General features: G+C 59.1%; 1 protein-coding gene across 3 annotated transcripts in view; it reads right to left on the minus strand.

The window, feature by feature from the left end:
• Positions 1-3565: 3565 nt before the first annotated feature.
• Positions 3566-15239, minus strand: part of MPRIP (myosin phosphatase Rho interacting protein) — a 129844-nt gene continuing 118170 nt past the window's right edge. For 2 of the 3 annotated variants that reach the window (XM_082861039.1, XM_082861038.1), the window contains 8 exons: positions 13705-13852; positions 12918-13035; positions 11633-11792; positions 10420-10539; positions 9662-9748; positions 8995-9157; positions 7871-7956; positions 3566-4239 (listed from right to left, as the gene is read on the minus strand). In XM_082861039.1, the coding sequence (XP_082717165.1) occupies positions 4168-4239; positions 7871-7956; positions 8995-9157; positions 9662-9748; positions 10420-10539; positions 11633-11792; positions 12918-13035; positions 13705-13852 (954 nt within the window). In that variant the 3' untranslated portion in view covers positions 3566-4167. Of the gene's footprint in view, positions 4240-7346; positions 7408-7870; positions 7957-8994; positions 9158-9661; positions 9749-10419; positions 10540-11632; positions 11793-12917; positions 13036-13704; positions 13853-15239 lie in introns of all 3 variants that reach the window. The other variant, XM_082861040.1, reaches the window with a different exon arrangement.

Consider the following 15239-nt stretch of genomic DNA (forward strand, 5'->3'; position numbering starts at 1 on the left):
TTCTCAAAAGGGCAGAAGAACGAGACCGGTCTTCTCCAGTCAGACAAAACTTGAGAGACTGACAGTTCATCTCCATACTGGGTTTCTGTCCTGTCTTCCTATCAAAGAACCCAAAACACGTGGTTTCTGAGACCTCACTTAAGGCTGCTGCTTATTTAAGTTTTCAGCTGTGGAAAGTATGGCCTTGCGAAAGTGTACACACGTGAAAATACACAAAACTAAAGTGCAGCCCCGCCTCCTGAGAGGAGGCTAAGGAGGGCCGGGCTGGGCCTGCTGCGGCGGGAGTGTCCCTAGCGTCGTGCGCTCAGTACCGAGAGCAGGGGCGGGCGCTACGTCTCACCTGACCTATGGTGAGGAAGACCTTTCCCAGGCTTGGGAGTCCGACACCTGCGCTCAGGCCTCTCGGCGCCGTCCAGGATCCCCTCTCAGAATGGCGGGATGAAGGAGCGCCCACGATCACAGGTGGACAAGATGGGTGTGCAGATGCCTGCAGTGAAAACCTCTGGAAGAAGTCGGTTCTCAGCAGCACCTCCCAAGTCTTCTAAGGGTGGGGCTGCAGCACCAGGGCGCCGGGACCCTCGTTAGTTTCGGCTGAGTGGAGGAAATGCTAGGGCAACAGGTAAAAGCTGTTCATAAAGCAAATTCCTATTCAACATGAAACACCAAGAGCTCACTGTCCAGGACTTTGGGGGGTGAGACATTCCGGAATACTGCAGTTTCCAGAGGAGAGAAGCTTCCAGTTAAGGTGCCAGATCTTTTTTCCTTCTAGTATTTCATTCTTTTTAAGTATCATACTACACACTTTCCAGTCCTTTGTAAAACTCTGGCAACAGTTAAGTTTCCTCCCCTTTCTAGGTGATAAAAGTGTCTAGTATTTTTGTTTTATGAAATTGCGTCTTGAAAGTAAGCTTCTTGAGAACGATGATGAGCAAACTTCCTTTCAGGAAAGAGAACTGCTGGCGGGCTGTGTTCATTTTACTCTCTAATGGAAAACAGCTCTGAGTCCCTGGAGAAGACCACGTCAGGAGCGAGCGGCGGCGGGAAGCCTGGCTCGTGGGGCTCCGGCGGGACGCCGCGTCCTCAGGGAGGAGCGGGCGTGAGTTCCTTCGCGAGGAGAACGCGCCCGCCTGTCTACCTGCTCCTCCCAGCGGGGGACACCCCGGGGCGCCCGCGCAGGTCTCACCGGCTAGAGCTGGGTGCCCTGGCACCTGGCTGGAGGAGGCTCCAGGGTGAGCGCCCACCATACAGGCCCCTCGGAGGGGGCAGGCACTGTGCCGCCCCACCCAGAGGATGTGGAGGGGCTGCCAGGCGCAGCGATGGAAAGACGGTGTTTCCCTCGCAGAGAAACGGCATTAAATAGACGTCTCTGAGAGTGCTGACGCCGTAGGTCTTGTCTCGTGGCCTCATCGGTCAGAACTGCTCTCAGGCAGCTCCCTCTCTTCCTGAGCCTGGCCTGCATGAGGCGTCGGTGCCCAGCTGTCGGGTCAGTGAGCCGCTGCCTGCGTCTGGACACCGTGAACGACAGGCTGCCCGTGACTGGCCAGAGGCTGGGCCTTCCGTCGTCCTCGGTCTCCGCCGGTCACCCCAGCACAGCCATCGCTTCGTCCCAGAAAGCCACGCTGGCTCTCGCGCCATGGCACAAGCCCGCGAGGCACGCTGCGGCCAGCACGGTCACCGGAACACTGGCCTTCAGACCTGCTTAGGCCCCGGCAGCACGTCGGAGCAGAGGCGGCCGCCAGCCCGGCGCACGTACCCTGCAGTGATGCAGGTGTTCACAGAGCCGTCAGGTGGTGTGAGCCTGTCCAGCCTCCTGCTGGCCTGTCGGGCTCGGCTTAGCTGCAGGTGCTCGCAGGTCCCAGATGAAGGAGAAACGTTTACAGGAAAATATCACTGCTGTGAAGAGATGACCCAGGGAACCTTTTCCTCCTTGGGGACGTGGGGACGCTCCCTCTGCTGGGGGAGTGCCGGGAGCACCCTGGGCTTGCGGTCACCTGCGCCTCCCTGTCCACAGCCCCCCGAGGGCCTGTTCTCTGCCAACGCAGACACCGGCTCAACCTCCGCATACGTGTTCTTCCTCCCTTCTGGAGTGCGGCAGCTGAACTGGCCTGGGAGCTTGGGTGCTCGCAGGGAGAGTCCGGAGGACGCTGCGTGCCGGGGGCTGAGGTGGGACGGTGAGATGCAGAGCAGAGACCCTCGCCGTCCTGTCCTGCCTGCTCACGCCAGCCCGAAGCTCAGACCTGGTTCCGAACCAGGCGGCGGCCGTCACCACGTGCTGCTGCCCAGCACTGCCGGGGTCGCCGCTCGGCTGGTTGAGCTCTCGCGGTGCATTTCCTGGCCGCCTCTGCCTGCAAGCCCTGGATGCTGCTGCCGACACCTGTTCCCCAAGATTCCTGAGGGCAGACCTCAAAGGATAACTGATGAAGACACGTGAATAAAATGCTCTTTTGACCTAATCAGGAGCACTGCACAATCCAAACGCTCACGCCTACGGGCAGACGAAGCCCAACCCTGTGCGCGGACCCTGTCCTTCTGGGAGGGCCGGAGATCCCCCCAGGGGCAGCAGGGGCAGCACAGGGCCAACCCGGCCTGACGAGGTGCATGCTCGGAGGAGGGACACGAAGCCACAGTCATGACACCCGAAGAGCCGCCCGAGCCTGGCAGAGGCCCGCCCAGCAGATCCCCAGGGCACCTGTCACGCTGCCCTCGACGACACGCTCACAGACCATTCTGGAGACAGCGCCAGTCTACATGGCAGGCGTGTCTGATGCCAGAATTAAAGGAGCTAATGTTCTCTGCTTTAAAAACGTGGGAGGATAGCGGCGAAGGAGTGACTGGCGTGGTGTGAGGCTCTGAACAGCTTGTGAGCAGGGAGGGCCCACTGCAGCCAGGAGCCCTGAGACCATCCAGTGAGAAGACAGCACGGGAGCTGCACTCTTACACCCCCCAGGGCCTCTGTCCTGCCCTTCCAGGACTTTCTCCAAATGACCTCGTGCGTTCACTTAATCTAAAAACTGAGCAAGATGATTTCTACGTTCCACGCCCGAAGCACCCACGTACCCGAGACAGTGGTGCTCACCCAAGCAGCGAGGCCAGGAGGCCTTCCCCCCCGCGCCCGGGCCGGCTCCCGCCTGGTGGGCTTTGTTCACACTCCCCACCCTAACGGGATGAGGAGTTTTCATGGGGCCGTCATAGAACCCCGATTTCAGAGGTTTTCAGGAAGTGCTGTGGAGTGTCTGGTGGCGGTTAGAGTTGTTACTCAGACCACTAAGGAAGCAGAGCCGTCGGTCCAGGCCCGGCGCAGGCGCCCCCAGTGCCGCAGGGCCTGAGACCTCAGGGGAACTGAAGGAGGCTTAGGAGCACGTCACGAATGGCCAGTTCTTATCTGGTTCCAACATCTGCTCTACCCTCGGCTTAACACAGGGTCTCCTGTCAACCGTATTCTCTGAGGGAAAACTCTCTTCATTCTTTGTGATCACAGGTCAGCATCTACCGAGTATGAAAGGACCAGGGTTCCTGGTGACCAAGAAAGAAGCGAGCGTAGGAAGGAATGAGAGGGGCCTGGTTTTGTGCAAGATTTAATAAAAAACAAACAAAAATAGGAATGGCTGCTTTCAACATTTTCCAGGTTGTGAAAGGTTTACCACGAGTATCTGGGATGTGGTTCTAAGCGGCATTAGTGGAACAAATACAAAATGCTGTCCTCCTCTGAAGCCCAAAGGTGGTACATCCAAGGTTCTAGGCCACGCTCCCCCCCCCCCCCCCCCGCAGGCTACCAGCTATCCGTGCTGGGACCGCAGCACACGCCTCCACGCCTCGTGGCCGGTTCTCCCCCAGGGACCCGCCCGGGCCCTGACCCCACCGCGCACTGGGCGAGACAGAGCTAGCTTATCGCAGGCTGCTGGGCCTTAATACTGACATGAGCGCGGGGGCGACGGGGGAGAGCCACATGCGCTCGGCCCCTCGGCTGGGCTGGTCGTAGAAAACCATGGGGAAAAGCTTCGGTAAACACAACAGGGGTGATGTGAGCAACCCACAGACCAGTCTCTCATGCATCCATACCACAGTTACTGAGGGCGATAACAACGATAACGGTAACAGAAATCGAAGGTACAGACGAGGGTGGCGGCCGCGGGCCAGGGAGGGTGCGTCTGAGCTGCGTGGGAGCAGCTAGTCGCGTTCCAGGTCCCTGGACTCAAAGAGCTTCAGGCGATCTTGCACCGTCAGGCCTTCCTTCAGACTCTGGTGGAGAAACAGACAGGCCGTTAGCCAGCGGCCCCGCTTGGCACGGGCTGCAGTCCGGCGAGAGCGCGGCTCGGGGCTCCCGGAGGGTTAGTGGGCGTGCTAGAAGGGCCACGACCCCCGAGGTGGTGGTGTTACTAAATGAGAAGGAAAAGGAACAAGACCGACGCTGAGCTTAGGGCTCTCCCGACAAGCAGGGAGCAGACCAGTGGAGCCGGCAGAGGAGCCCTGCTAAGAACGCGAAGATGCCCGCTACGTCCGCATCCACGTCCGCGCGCTCGCGACCGCAGGCTGGCGGCACCTGCTGCACCGATCACAAACCCTGTTGGACTCTCTCACTGCCCCGGGGACTTGGGAACGTGGCGGTGGGAACATGTCGGTTTGTTTTACTGAGTCTCTGAGAACGGAAGCCCATCCTTGTTCATGTGGGACCTCGGCGAAGGTGGGGGACAGAGGATTTCCTGCTTTACTCTGGGAGGCTCTTCACAGAGACTTAATTTCTGGACGAGAAAAGGAGCATCACCTCAGAGCACGACTGGGAACGAAGGTGCCTCGCTGCCATCGGATCTGCGTGGCAAGTCCAGGCTTCACTGAGGCTGCGGAACCGGGGCCGGCCCACAATCAGCAGGTGAGACCGAGCTGAGCCTCCCCCTCAGAGCTGACCCGCGTCCCCTGGGGCCCCAGCTTCACCCAGGACAGCTCTGCTTGCCTGTATTTTTAATTTGGATGCCACTGGTCAGAGGAAGAGGACCAATCCACGTCCCATGCTGACATCCATTAACACACACGACTGCCTCACGTGCTCTCGGGACTCTTCCCAAGTGCGCCTGCTTCAGGTCAGGGCTGCCACCTACACGGCTGCTGTCTACACAGCAGCCAGTCTCATCCAGGGGCTGGGCCCCGTCACCTGCCACGCTGCACCGCTCTAGTTGGGGACTTTCCCTTGGGTGGCAGCAAACCGCCACTGCTGAGTCCTGAGGGACAGAGATTTTCCCTCCGCGCACTGTCACACACGCTTGGTGATCATCCCTGCTGTGCAGCCGCTCACCACAGCTGTGGGGGCGGAGCCTGAGAAGACCCCGTGCTGCCCCGCACACCCAGCATCTCCGTGACCCCACGCTCAGGCCGACCAGGCGGGGGCCTCCGTGAGGAGCCTGGGAAATGTCCTCTCTGGTCTCCATCCCAGAAGAGCCCAGCTGCTCTTAGGCAACGAGCTTTCTGACGTGATGGGGGCTGAGCCTTTCTGTCCTGCTGAGGGAGGCAGGTACAGAGACAACACACGTGAAAAGGTAGACATCTGTATACATCAGACCCTGTATCAAAAAGCACCAGTGACAGGTTGTTTTTGGGCCAACTTAGTTCCCGTCTTCCTGTGGGAGGTTCCACGGTTTCCAAATACAATCAGGAAAAAGGGCAGCACAGAGCTGTGCAAGTGTCCGTTGACAGCACGTTACAGGCACAGCATCACGGCTGGTGTCCCCGAGGGTGGACCATAAGGGCCCCAGCTTCCTCCTTGGGCCAGCAGGGCTGTCCCCACACACCGAGAGCATTGCTTTTACGTCGCAAACTTGGCAAGCCAAACTCGGACTCAAACGAACACAACTCTGGGAAACCCTGCTCCTGGGCTTCCTCCCCACACTCATCTGGGTCCCGGCCTTGCAGAGAGCCGCAGGCAGACCCTCGTGGGTGTGCCTGACAGTTTCCTCTCTCATTCCCGGCCTCTGCTTTAGCGAGCTGCTGGCCAGCGTAGAAGCCGCCATCTACACGGCCGCACATGTGTGCCAGCACATCTCATGGCCAAAGGCCCTTATTGACAGAGATGTTTCCACTGATCTTCTAGCCCTTTGTCCAGAGCCCAAAGTACTGTGCAGCTTGTGGGATCTTAGTCCCCCGACCAAGGATCGAACCCAGGCCCCAGCAGTGAGAGCGCCAAGTCCTAACCACTGGACCACCAGCAGATTCCTGCAAAGCACTTTCCCTCCCCCGACACACGGTCCGCCTGATGGGGCGGGCTTGCTGGAGCAAGGCTTCCCTGGAAGGGCCCTAGCAGAAGTGTTTGTCATTTTACAGGCAAAAGGCCCAGAGCACTCACGGTGAACTTGCAGCAGCTACAGTTCAGCCTCAGATAGAAGTAAAATCATCAACAAGAAAACCATACACCAAGAACGCGTTTCCCTTTTGCTAAACAGAATGTTTTCCACGTTTAAAGAAAAAAGCCCGAAGTAAGTTTTGAACAGGCTTAAACGTTTCTGGTGATAAGTGAGCCAGGACTGTAGGGAAATAAACACATCAAGTACAGAACTACTTGGATTTCCTTCCGTAAACTCTCCCTAAACCAAACCCCTCAGCCCGCCAAGTGAGCCGGGCGCACCTGCCAGCGTCCCGTTCTGAGCCCTTCCTGCTGTCCTCAGCTTCCTTCTCAGAGGATCAACGAGATCAGGTCAGCCGAGCTGATAAACCCACTAGGGAATGAGTGACTCTGTGCCCCGGATGCCTGGGCCTCGTGGGAGTCGGGAGCGTCCAGGCAGGGTCGGGGTCAGACAGCCTGATGTTTCTGAGCCAGCGCTCATTCAGCCCCTGCTTCCCATCTTTGGAGGCGCCCGGGGTCCTCAGGGCTGGCAAACGCTCAGCCCCAAGCGCTCGCTGTACTGAGTGGTTTCCAGAGCTGCGTGCGCGAGGTATCAGCTCCCTGGCTTGCTGGGCTCGGGCCTCCTGAGCCTGTTAACAGGGCGGGGGGCGCGGGGCGGGGGCACTTCAGCAGTGGGCGGCTCTGTCAAGTCTGCTTCCCGACGGAGGGCAGCGGTGCCCCCAGAGAACGTGAGCGCACAAACCATTCGACATGCATGTGACGGGGCCGAGATGCTGGCCCCACGGGCAGCCCACCAAGCTGGGGGGAACTCCCCTCTGTTAAGAGGTTACAGTGCAGTTAACTCCCCAGAACAGGTTAAGAAACTTCACATGGATCGTATATGTGCCGGCTGGAGCAGGAGGAATGAAAGTGACCGGAAAACAAGGAGCTCGCTATGGAGGTGTGAGCAGTGTGCATGCAGGTAGCACCCCCTCGAGGGCGGCGGGCGGGTGGGTGGTGGTGAGAGTGGTTTACCTACACGACAAGGGACCGGGAAGCGGGTCGTTTCAGTTATCCCATGAGACCTGCTCAATTACGGACTGTCGGGGGAAAGAGCACAAAACAGAAGACACACACACGATAAATCCTAAATGCAACGCGCTGGCCACCCCCACCCTCCAACCCACCTTCCCACAGAGGGGCACGTGGGGGCGGAGGGCACACGCTGGGGGGAAGGGGCGCGGGCAGCTTTGTCTCTCGAAGGCAGCTGGCGTCAGCATGAACTAGGGACGTGCAAGGAGCAGTCCAGATGGGGCGGGACCGACCCAGCAGGGCGCCGGTCTGAGGGGATTCACCCGAGCCCTGCTTGCTGTGGGCCTGGCCCTCCACTGTCGCTGGCAGGAGATGGTCCCACTGCTGGGCGAGGGACACACTCAGTGCGAAGCCCCTGGAACTGGCCCAGCAGGCTAAGCGTGTGGGGCCAGTGAGTTCTGGGACCCTGGGGACCCTCTGCTGTGGCCCTAGGTGGGCTCTACGTACACAGGGGCTGGACCCCAGACTCACCTTGGACCTGATGCTTCTGAGCTGTCGGCTGACGCAGGATCTGTCTTTCTTCAAGAAGTCAGGGTTGCTTTTAGACTTCATTATATCTGAGAAGACAAGCAGACCCAGTGCCTGTTTTGTAAACCCCTGGGAACAGACTTGGGTTTGAAGGCTTCCAAGGCTTATCATCCTCACCCACACGTGAGACGTTTCCTTCAACAACCCACGAGAACCCCAAACGAAGAGCTGTAAAGCACGAGATCCTTGGAGCAGTTGTGGGCGCTGGGAGACCTGGAGGAGGCACGCGAGGCCCCGGGCCAGGCTCCTCCCCGTTGGCCGGCCGCAGCACCCGTTGCCCCTGGGCTGCTGGGCACACCTGCCGCCCTCCTCCTCCTGAGAGCCCCGGGCTGCTCAGGGTTTTTAACTTCCCATGCTTATGGCGCTCTCCCTCACTTGCTGAGAGCTGTGCAGTGACCTCACGGTTCAGCCCCCACCGTGGAGGCAGAGCCAGCTCTGTGCTCCTGTGCGTTCACAAGGGTCACAGGCTGCACGTGCTCACTCCTAACCCTAACTCTCCCGGCCCCCAGACGACTCCTCGGAAGCAGCCAGTGTCACCATCCTGTCCCGGGTCTGATTTGAGCTTCGCTGCACATGGCCTGCCTGCCTTCGGGAAGACCTGTAACGTGCCCGCCCAGCAGCGATGCAAACTGGCGAGGAGGGGTCCTTGCCGGCCGAGAGGAAGCGGGTAGTGAGCTAGGGCATCTCTTCAGTAGGAGGCATACCCCCATCCCCTCCCCCATGGCCTTCTGCAGATTTTATGGTAAACCCCCAGGATCAATAACCAGCGAGAGCTGCTTACGGAATGAGTGAATTGTTCAGGAAAATGGGGAACACAGCCGGCTGTCACTGTAAACACACACCCCGAGGTATGACTGTCCCTCAGGGCAACCAGTGCAGCGTCGGAGGAGAAGGGCTTCCCATCCAGGAGGGCCCGAGAGCCGGGCGCCTACCACCCCTGCAGCTGTTCCCTACCAGGAAGTTAGTCTGACACAGAAAAGGACCCCTCTGCTTGAATCAAGCGCCAGCAGCTCCAGGACTAAATCGGCGCGAGTTACTGAGTCAGAATCCAGAGCTGGAGGACTCACCGTAGCCGGACACGGGGGTGTGTTCCGGTGACCTTTCACCCAGTGCGTCGGTCGCGGCTTTCAGCTGCTCCTGCAGCCTGCTGACGTCACAGTCGGCCTTCGCCCTCACGATGCTGAGCTCTGTGTAGATGTCCTTGTACTTGTCACTAGCGTACTTCTTGTCCTTGGGGATAGAAGGGCAAAGAGCAGTTACAGCCAGGCTGGGTGGCCCATGCTCCTGGGGCCAGAGCGCTTCGGGGGTGACTGGGGATGGGCCTGGCAGCAGAGAAGGCAGGCCAGCCCCCGCCTTCCAGAGGCAGAAACTGGACACAGAGTGGAACAGGCATGGCAGGGCCCCGGGCTATAGCCAGGCCGGCACCGCCTTGAGCCCCGAGGACCTCTGTGTGGCTTCAGGCTGGAAAACCCCTGCGCCTTGGATCTCCTAAGTGACTTGGCCTCCAGGAGCGCCCTCAGGAGGCAACAGTGTGCTTGGGTCTCGGGTCCCTGCCCCAGCACGTGGCGGGCACGGGGACAGCCCCTGTTCCTGCCGCGCCCACCTGCAGGCTGCCATTCTTCTCGTGGTAGCGAAATCTACTTCAGAGCTGCTACATGTGACTCTGGACACGCGTGGCCCCGCCCCATCCGGAGCCCATCCCCCAGGTCCACGGGTCCCGGGGACGTGCGTTACCCGCAGCGCCGTCTGTAGCTCATCCTTGAGGGAGCTGATCTCCTGTTTCAGGTACTGAATTTCTGACTCCTTGACCCGCAATAAGACCTAGAAAGAGAGAGAAATTAAGAGACTCACGTTCGGGAGCAGAGGGACTGCCAGGGCCTCGGAAGCAAAGACTGAGCCACACGGAGGACTCGCCTCCACACGCCGGTGGGCAGGCAGCTCTCTCCCGGTCCTTGTCAAGAAGAAACGGCCGTGACCCCTCCTGACCCGAAAGCCTCATCCTCAGCCCGGGAGCTCCTGGCACAGAGCCCAGGAAGGGGTCCTGCAGAGACCTCAGGTCAGCCTCTCCCATCATTTAGGAAGAGATGGTTTCATGAAATTTTAATTGAATGGGGAAAAATCTAAGTGCTTTCATAAAAGAACACCTTATACATAAGAAGCAATCATTCTGACTTAAAATGAACTTTCCTGATCTTGAGTAATACAGCCTTAAGAATCTCAAGCAGCTGCAGTGTTCACATAGTTATTCAGTTTCATTTTAGTTGGTCAGTGTTTGTGACGTGGTGGAACAGAGGGGCGGAGGGCAGGTGAGTGAGGATGGGTTAAAGGTCCCTGTGGCCTCGTGAGGGGTCCCACACTGCCTGGCAGCTAACTCTTCTCTTTTGCGTCCTGGCATGACTCAGGTCTTTCCAGGTTCTCCCCCTCTTGCTGCCCATAAGCTAAGGGCTTGTATGGTGTGAGCTGGTAAAGAGGGACCTAGCTCTGAGCCGTACCTCTAACTCATAGGCGTCCTTGCCCTGCGTGAGAGGTGAACCAGCAGCCTCGCCACCGGCGTCCCCGGTCAGCAGCGTCCGTAGCCGTGAGATTTCAGCAGCCAGGCGGTTGTTCAGCTCCTGGGGGACAGCAACACAACCAAACAGGGTGCTCTACAGAGCTGTTTGACCACGAACACAGGGCGCGGCCAGGGTAGCATGCAGCACGGGAGGCCTGCAGCGGTGCCTGTGCACGGTGGCATCTCAGAGTCAGTGTGGACACCCTTGCCAAAGCCATTTACACGGCCCAATACTTTTGTGGAACTGCAGCTGCAGGATCCATGCTCCTCAGCCCCTTTCTGTCACCGTGACTAGTGTTAATCAGTTCCAGGATTTGTGCTCCTGAGTTTCTGCAGGATCAGGACCTCCTGCCACCCTCACCACTCGCTTTCTGTACTTTCTTTCCAGCCAGCAGGTGGTCGTCTTAGGCCACCGCAGTGACCAAGCAGAACCAGTCCTGCTGGAGTGTCCCCCACATATGGGCAGCTGTGGGCCCACAGAGGCCTCGAGCCTGGGCCAGGCCGACGTGGCTGTCTCCTCAGTGCGGGGGGAGGACGAGGGGTCTTGTACCCACAGAGAAGCTTTTTTGAAACTAGACCTACCTTGAGCTGTTCCATTAGCCAGGATTTTATATGTACCCCAGTTTTCTAAGGAGCAGGCATTTTTTTTTTTTTTTTTTTTTTTTTTGCGGTACGCGGGCCTCTCACCACCGCGGCCTCTCCCGTTGCGGAGCACAGGCTCCGGACGCGCAGGCCCAGCGGCCATGGCTCACGGGCCCAGCCGCTCCGCGGCATGTGGGATCTTCCCGGACCGGGGCACGAACCCGCGTCCCGTGCATCGGCAGGCGGACTCTCAACCACTGCGCCACCGGGGAAGCCCAGGAGCAGGCACATTTTAAGAGAATAATCTGACAGAATCAAATGCGAGCAGGGTATGGTCTTGACTGGGAGGTGTTTAAACACGGTCCCAGCCGTGGGGACGGGAGACCTGGACCCGTGCCGCCCAGCAACCACGGAGGAGGAACAGACATCTCGGAGCCTCCAGACCCCAAGGCCCGCGGCCAGCTGCGGAGCCGGAGGGGCTCAATCCCAGCAGCTGCAGGGAGCTCCTGTCCACACCCCGGTGATGCCGGACGTCGGGAGGTGCCTGCAGATTGGGGCCCAGTGCGGCGCACCTGGTTGTGGGCGTTGAGCTCCTGGTTCTCGCGCTGGCACTGCCGCAGGGCCTGCCGCTCGGCCTCCAGCGCCTGGGCCAGGTGGGCGTTCTCCAGGCACTTCTGCGAGTACTGCTCAGAGAGGACCTCCAGCTCGCGCTGCACAGACTGCAGCTCCTCCCTGGGGAGAGGGCACTGCTCACTCCTCTGCCCTCGCCCCAGGGCCCAGGCCTCTAAGAAGCTTCAGAGTCCCCTTCGCGAAGCCTCAAGGATGCCGAGACCCACACAGCAGAGCAACCGCGAGCAGAGCCCTGCACCTTGTGGTCTCGAGTGGCCATGCAGCTCGGCGGCTCCGTCCCTGTGCTCTTACCAGCAGTCGAAAAGCCCCCACGGGCGGCACTCCTCTCCCAGGGTCAGGAGAGGCCTCACCCACGCACCCCAAAACACGCTGTGTCAGAGAGAGGTCAGACCTGGGACCGCTTCTAGCACTGTGCCAACTCGATCCACGTTCAGAAAACCAAAGCCTCGTGACGTCGTTCTCGGCCACCCTGGACTTGAGAAGGGCTGGTACTGTGGAACCAACACCCCCTCCAGCCGAGGTGAGCTGCTCCCGGCCGCCTGCCCACCCACCTGCTCCCTGACTGCACTGCACGGGAGCCCGGGAGAGGAGAGACCCTGACTCTGTGCGTTGCGGAGCCCCATGAAGGCTGGCTCTGCACGGCCCCTGCAGCAGCCAGTCGAGGCGCTCCGAGTGGTGCGAGTTCCACTGAGGGCAAAACTAAAGAGTGGCCGTGCTGGTGAACGCTCCCCATTCCCTTGCCTCTGCAAAGAGAACTGGCACACGCACGTCTTAAAGATGTAGGGGTCGCGGCCACTTCTGCCACGCACAGCCACAGAGCATCTGTGTCATGCGCTACACCGCGTCCCCTCCCCACGAACTCCTGAAGCAGCAGCAGCAGCTGACGGACAGAAGGAATCTGGGGTAGCCTCTGAGGTCGGCCCTGAAGATCCGACAGTATTTATAAAATCTCCTCTGCCACGTCTTATTCTTTACATTTTACTAACTGGTTTCTGTCTGACTCAGTAACAGGAGCCCACTTGGGCCATGAGAGCAGTGGTTCGCTGACCCCCAGGATGGTGCTGGGCCCCTCAGGAAGGAGGCTCTGTGCAGCCTCAGCGCCCACGGGCCTCCACCTGCGCCACCCTGGGGACCCGAGTCTCTGTGGCTCTTACAGGGAAGGTGCCGCCCCGCCCCCGAAGGCCCTCCCTCCGGCCCTGCCCGCAAGGGCCACCTCCGGTGACTCACAGGTACTGCCGCTGCAGGGCATCGATGTCCGCATTGACACTGCTGATCTGGGACCGCTGGCTCTTCTCCAGCTCCCGTTCCATCTCCTCGCGGTGGGCATTCTTCATGGCTTCGATGGCTGTGGACAGGATGTGGCCCTCAGCACCCACGGGCTTGGGAGGTGAGACCGACAGGAAGGCGGGACATCCCCCCACTGCTCATGCCAGCCCATTGGCAGTTGGGCCGGGAGGATTCCCGGGGAACTCCCCCATGAAAGGGATGCAGGTGTGTTTTTTTCTTGATGTTAACAGAAAACCAAACTGATTCAATAAATGTCAATGTTAAATCCAAGCATGAGTTTGTAGGACAAGCAGGCTTTCAGGCTGGGCCTGTTTTCTTAGTGCCGAAATCACAAGCACCGCAGGATAGTTACATGCACGGAGGGGAGACAGGCCAAAGGCCCAGGGCTCAGTCCGGACGCTCTGGGCTCTCACGGACCAAGGGCCGCGGGCAGAGGTGTCCGCTGCCAGAGCAGTGCCAGCAGACGGGCCAATGAGACCAGGGCAGCCCCTCACAAGCACCAAGGGTGCCGGCGGCCACAGAAAGCGGGAGTGCTGGCGCGGGGCTCTCGGGCTCTCAAAGGGCTCCTCTAACAAGCCTTTCCCCCAAGAGAACTGTCCAAGAATTCTCGTGGGTAGCAAGGCTTCAATCTCAGCCGAAAGACGGTGAGAAGGCCAGTCACTGCTCAGAGCTGTGCGATCAGCTCAGGAAGACCCTGCGGCCCGTCCCCGGGGTTAGCAGCTCCCACCTGAGATGGTGGCCGCGGTCTCCTCAGCCAGGAGGCGGTCTTTCTCCTCCCGCAGTTTCTCCAGTTCCCGCTGGTGCTGCCTCTGCAGGTCTTCGATCTTCTTCTGGTGTGTTTCTTCCATGGCTGCAAACCCTCGCTCGCACGTGGCCTGCAAGGTGCACAAGAGGCTTTACGGACTTTTCTTCTGCTATTTACTGAACAGACCTCAGCCCTGCCCTCCAGGCTCCTGGCACAGAGAAGGTGCTCTCTTGAGCTGAGCCCCGCGCCAGCTGTCTGGAGACTCACTCTGCTCCTGCGTGTGTCATGCTCCCAGAGCATTTAGAAAAGGGTGCCTGATTTCTGTGGTTGTTGCGCATCCCATTTCTCGGTAGAACGAGTTGGTATCGTGGGCAGGAAAAGGCCGCAGTAGAATTTAAAATAGCCAATCCTGGACCTTTATGGACCGACAGGAGGGGGAAGGACAGAGTGAACGGGCAGAGGCTGGCCGTGTCTGGTCTGAGTTTCATGGGCATCAAGCACAGTCATGAACAAGTAATGTCTTTGTCAGCCGCAGGGAGGCAAGGCCATCCTGTGAGTGACGGGTAGCGGGTAGCCCAGTGCACAGAGCCAGGGGGCCCAGCCCTGCCACTGCCCAACTTGGCCGCCCTCACCGGGTCACTGAACCTCTCAGGCGTCCGAGAAAATTAGGCTAGGGTGTACAACTTTTCCTTTTCCTTTGGAAGGAGTACAAAGAGGGGGCACTAATTAACGAGTGCCTCTGCTAACTGTACCGAGACCCACGACGGAAGAGCTGCTCTCCAAACCTGTCTGTGCCTCGCTGCAGCCTGGCTTGGTGTTTGACCTAGACGTGGGTGTGGGGAAGGGCACAGGCATGACCCAATAAGAAGGGCTCAGACCACCCCACACCCCCTCACTGTGTAGTAGCCCAGGCCTGGCTTATCAGTTGGTCTCACTGATGGGGTGGGTATGAGGGGTGGTCTGTGCAGCTGTTCTGTGCGTGGAGGCACATTTCTTGTCTAAATCCCTTGGAAGATCTGTTTCAAAGTAGGGATCGCGCCTTTCACTGATCCTTAAAAACTGGAAGAATGTGGCCACGTTAATTCCAAATCCAAGTATCCTGTACTTGCACATGGATCAAGGAAGGGTACCAAGAAATCCAGCCTCCGTGTGGGCACCTCTGTCTCAGCCCCCACGGTGACTGAGAGGCCCTTCTGAGACTCTCAGTCAGTATTTTTCAAACTCACGGTCAGAGTCTGGACTTCCCTGCGACAGATTTGCTTCACTGGGGAAGTGGTCTTAAGTGCTGTGCACCGCTCACTGGGCGTTTTTCTTCTTGCAGGGGCTCCACCTGGAAGCTGCTGTCTCCTCTCACTGCCCTCACACCCCGGGACACTGGAGGGTCCTAGCGCTGCCCTCTCGCATGCTGTGGTTCAACGTGGACTCTTGGTTAACACATAGCTGCAAGGTCTTAGTTTGATTTGAGGGCTTTAGAATAAAGATAAGGGTCAAAATTCTTCCTACAGACACTAAGGTGT

The sequence above is a fragment of the Leucopleurus acutus genome, assembly GCF_964270905.1.
Source record: "Leucopleurus acutus genome assembly, chromosome: 19".
Taxonomy (NCBI): Eukaryota; Metazoa; Chordata; class Mammalia; order Artiodactyla; family Delphinidae; genus Leucopleurus; species Leucopleurus acutus.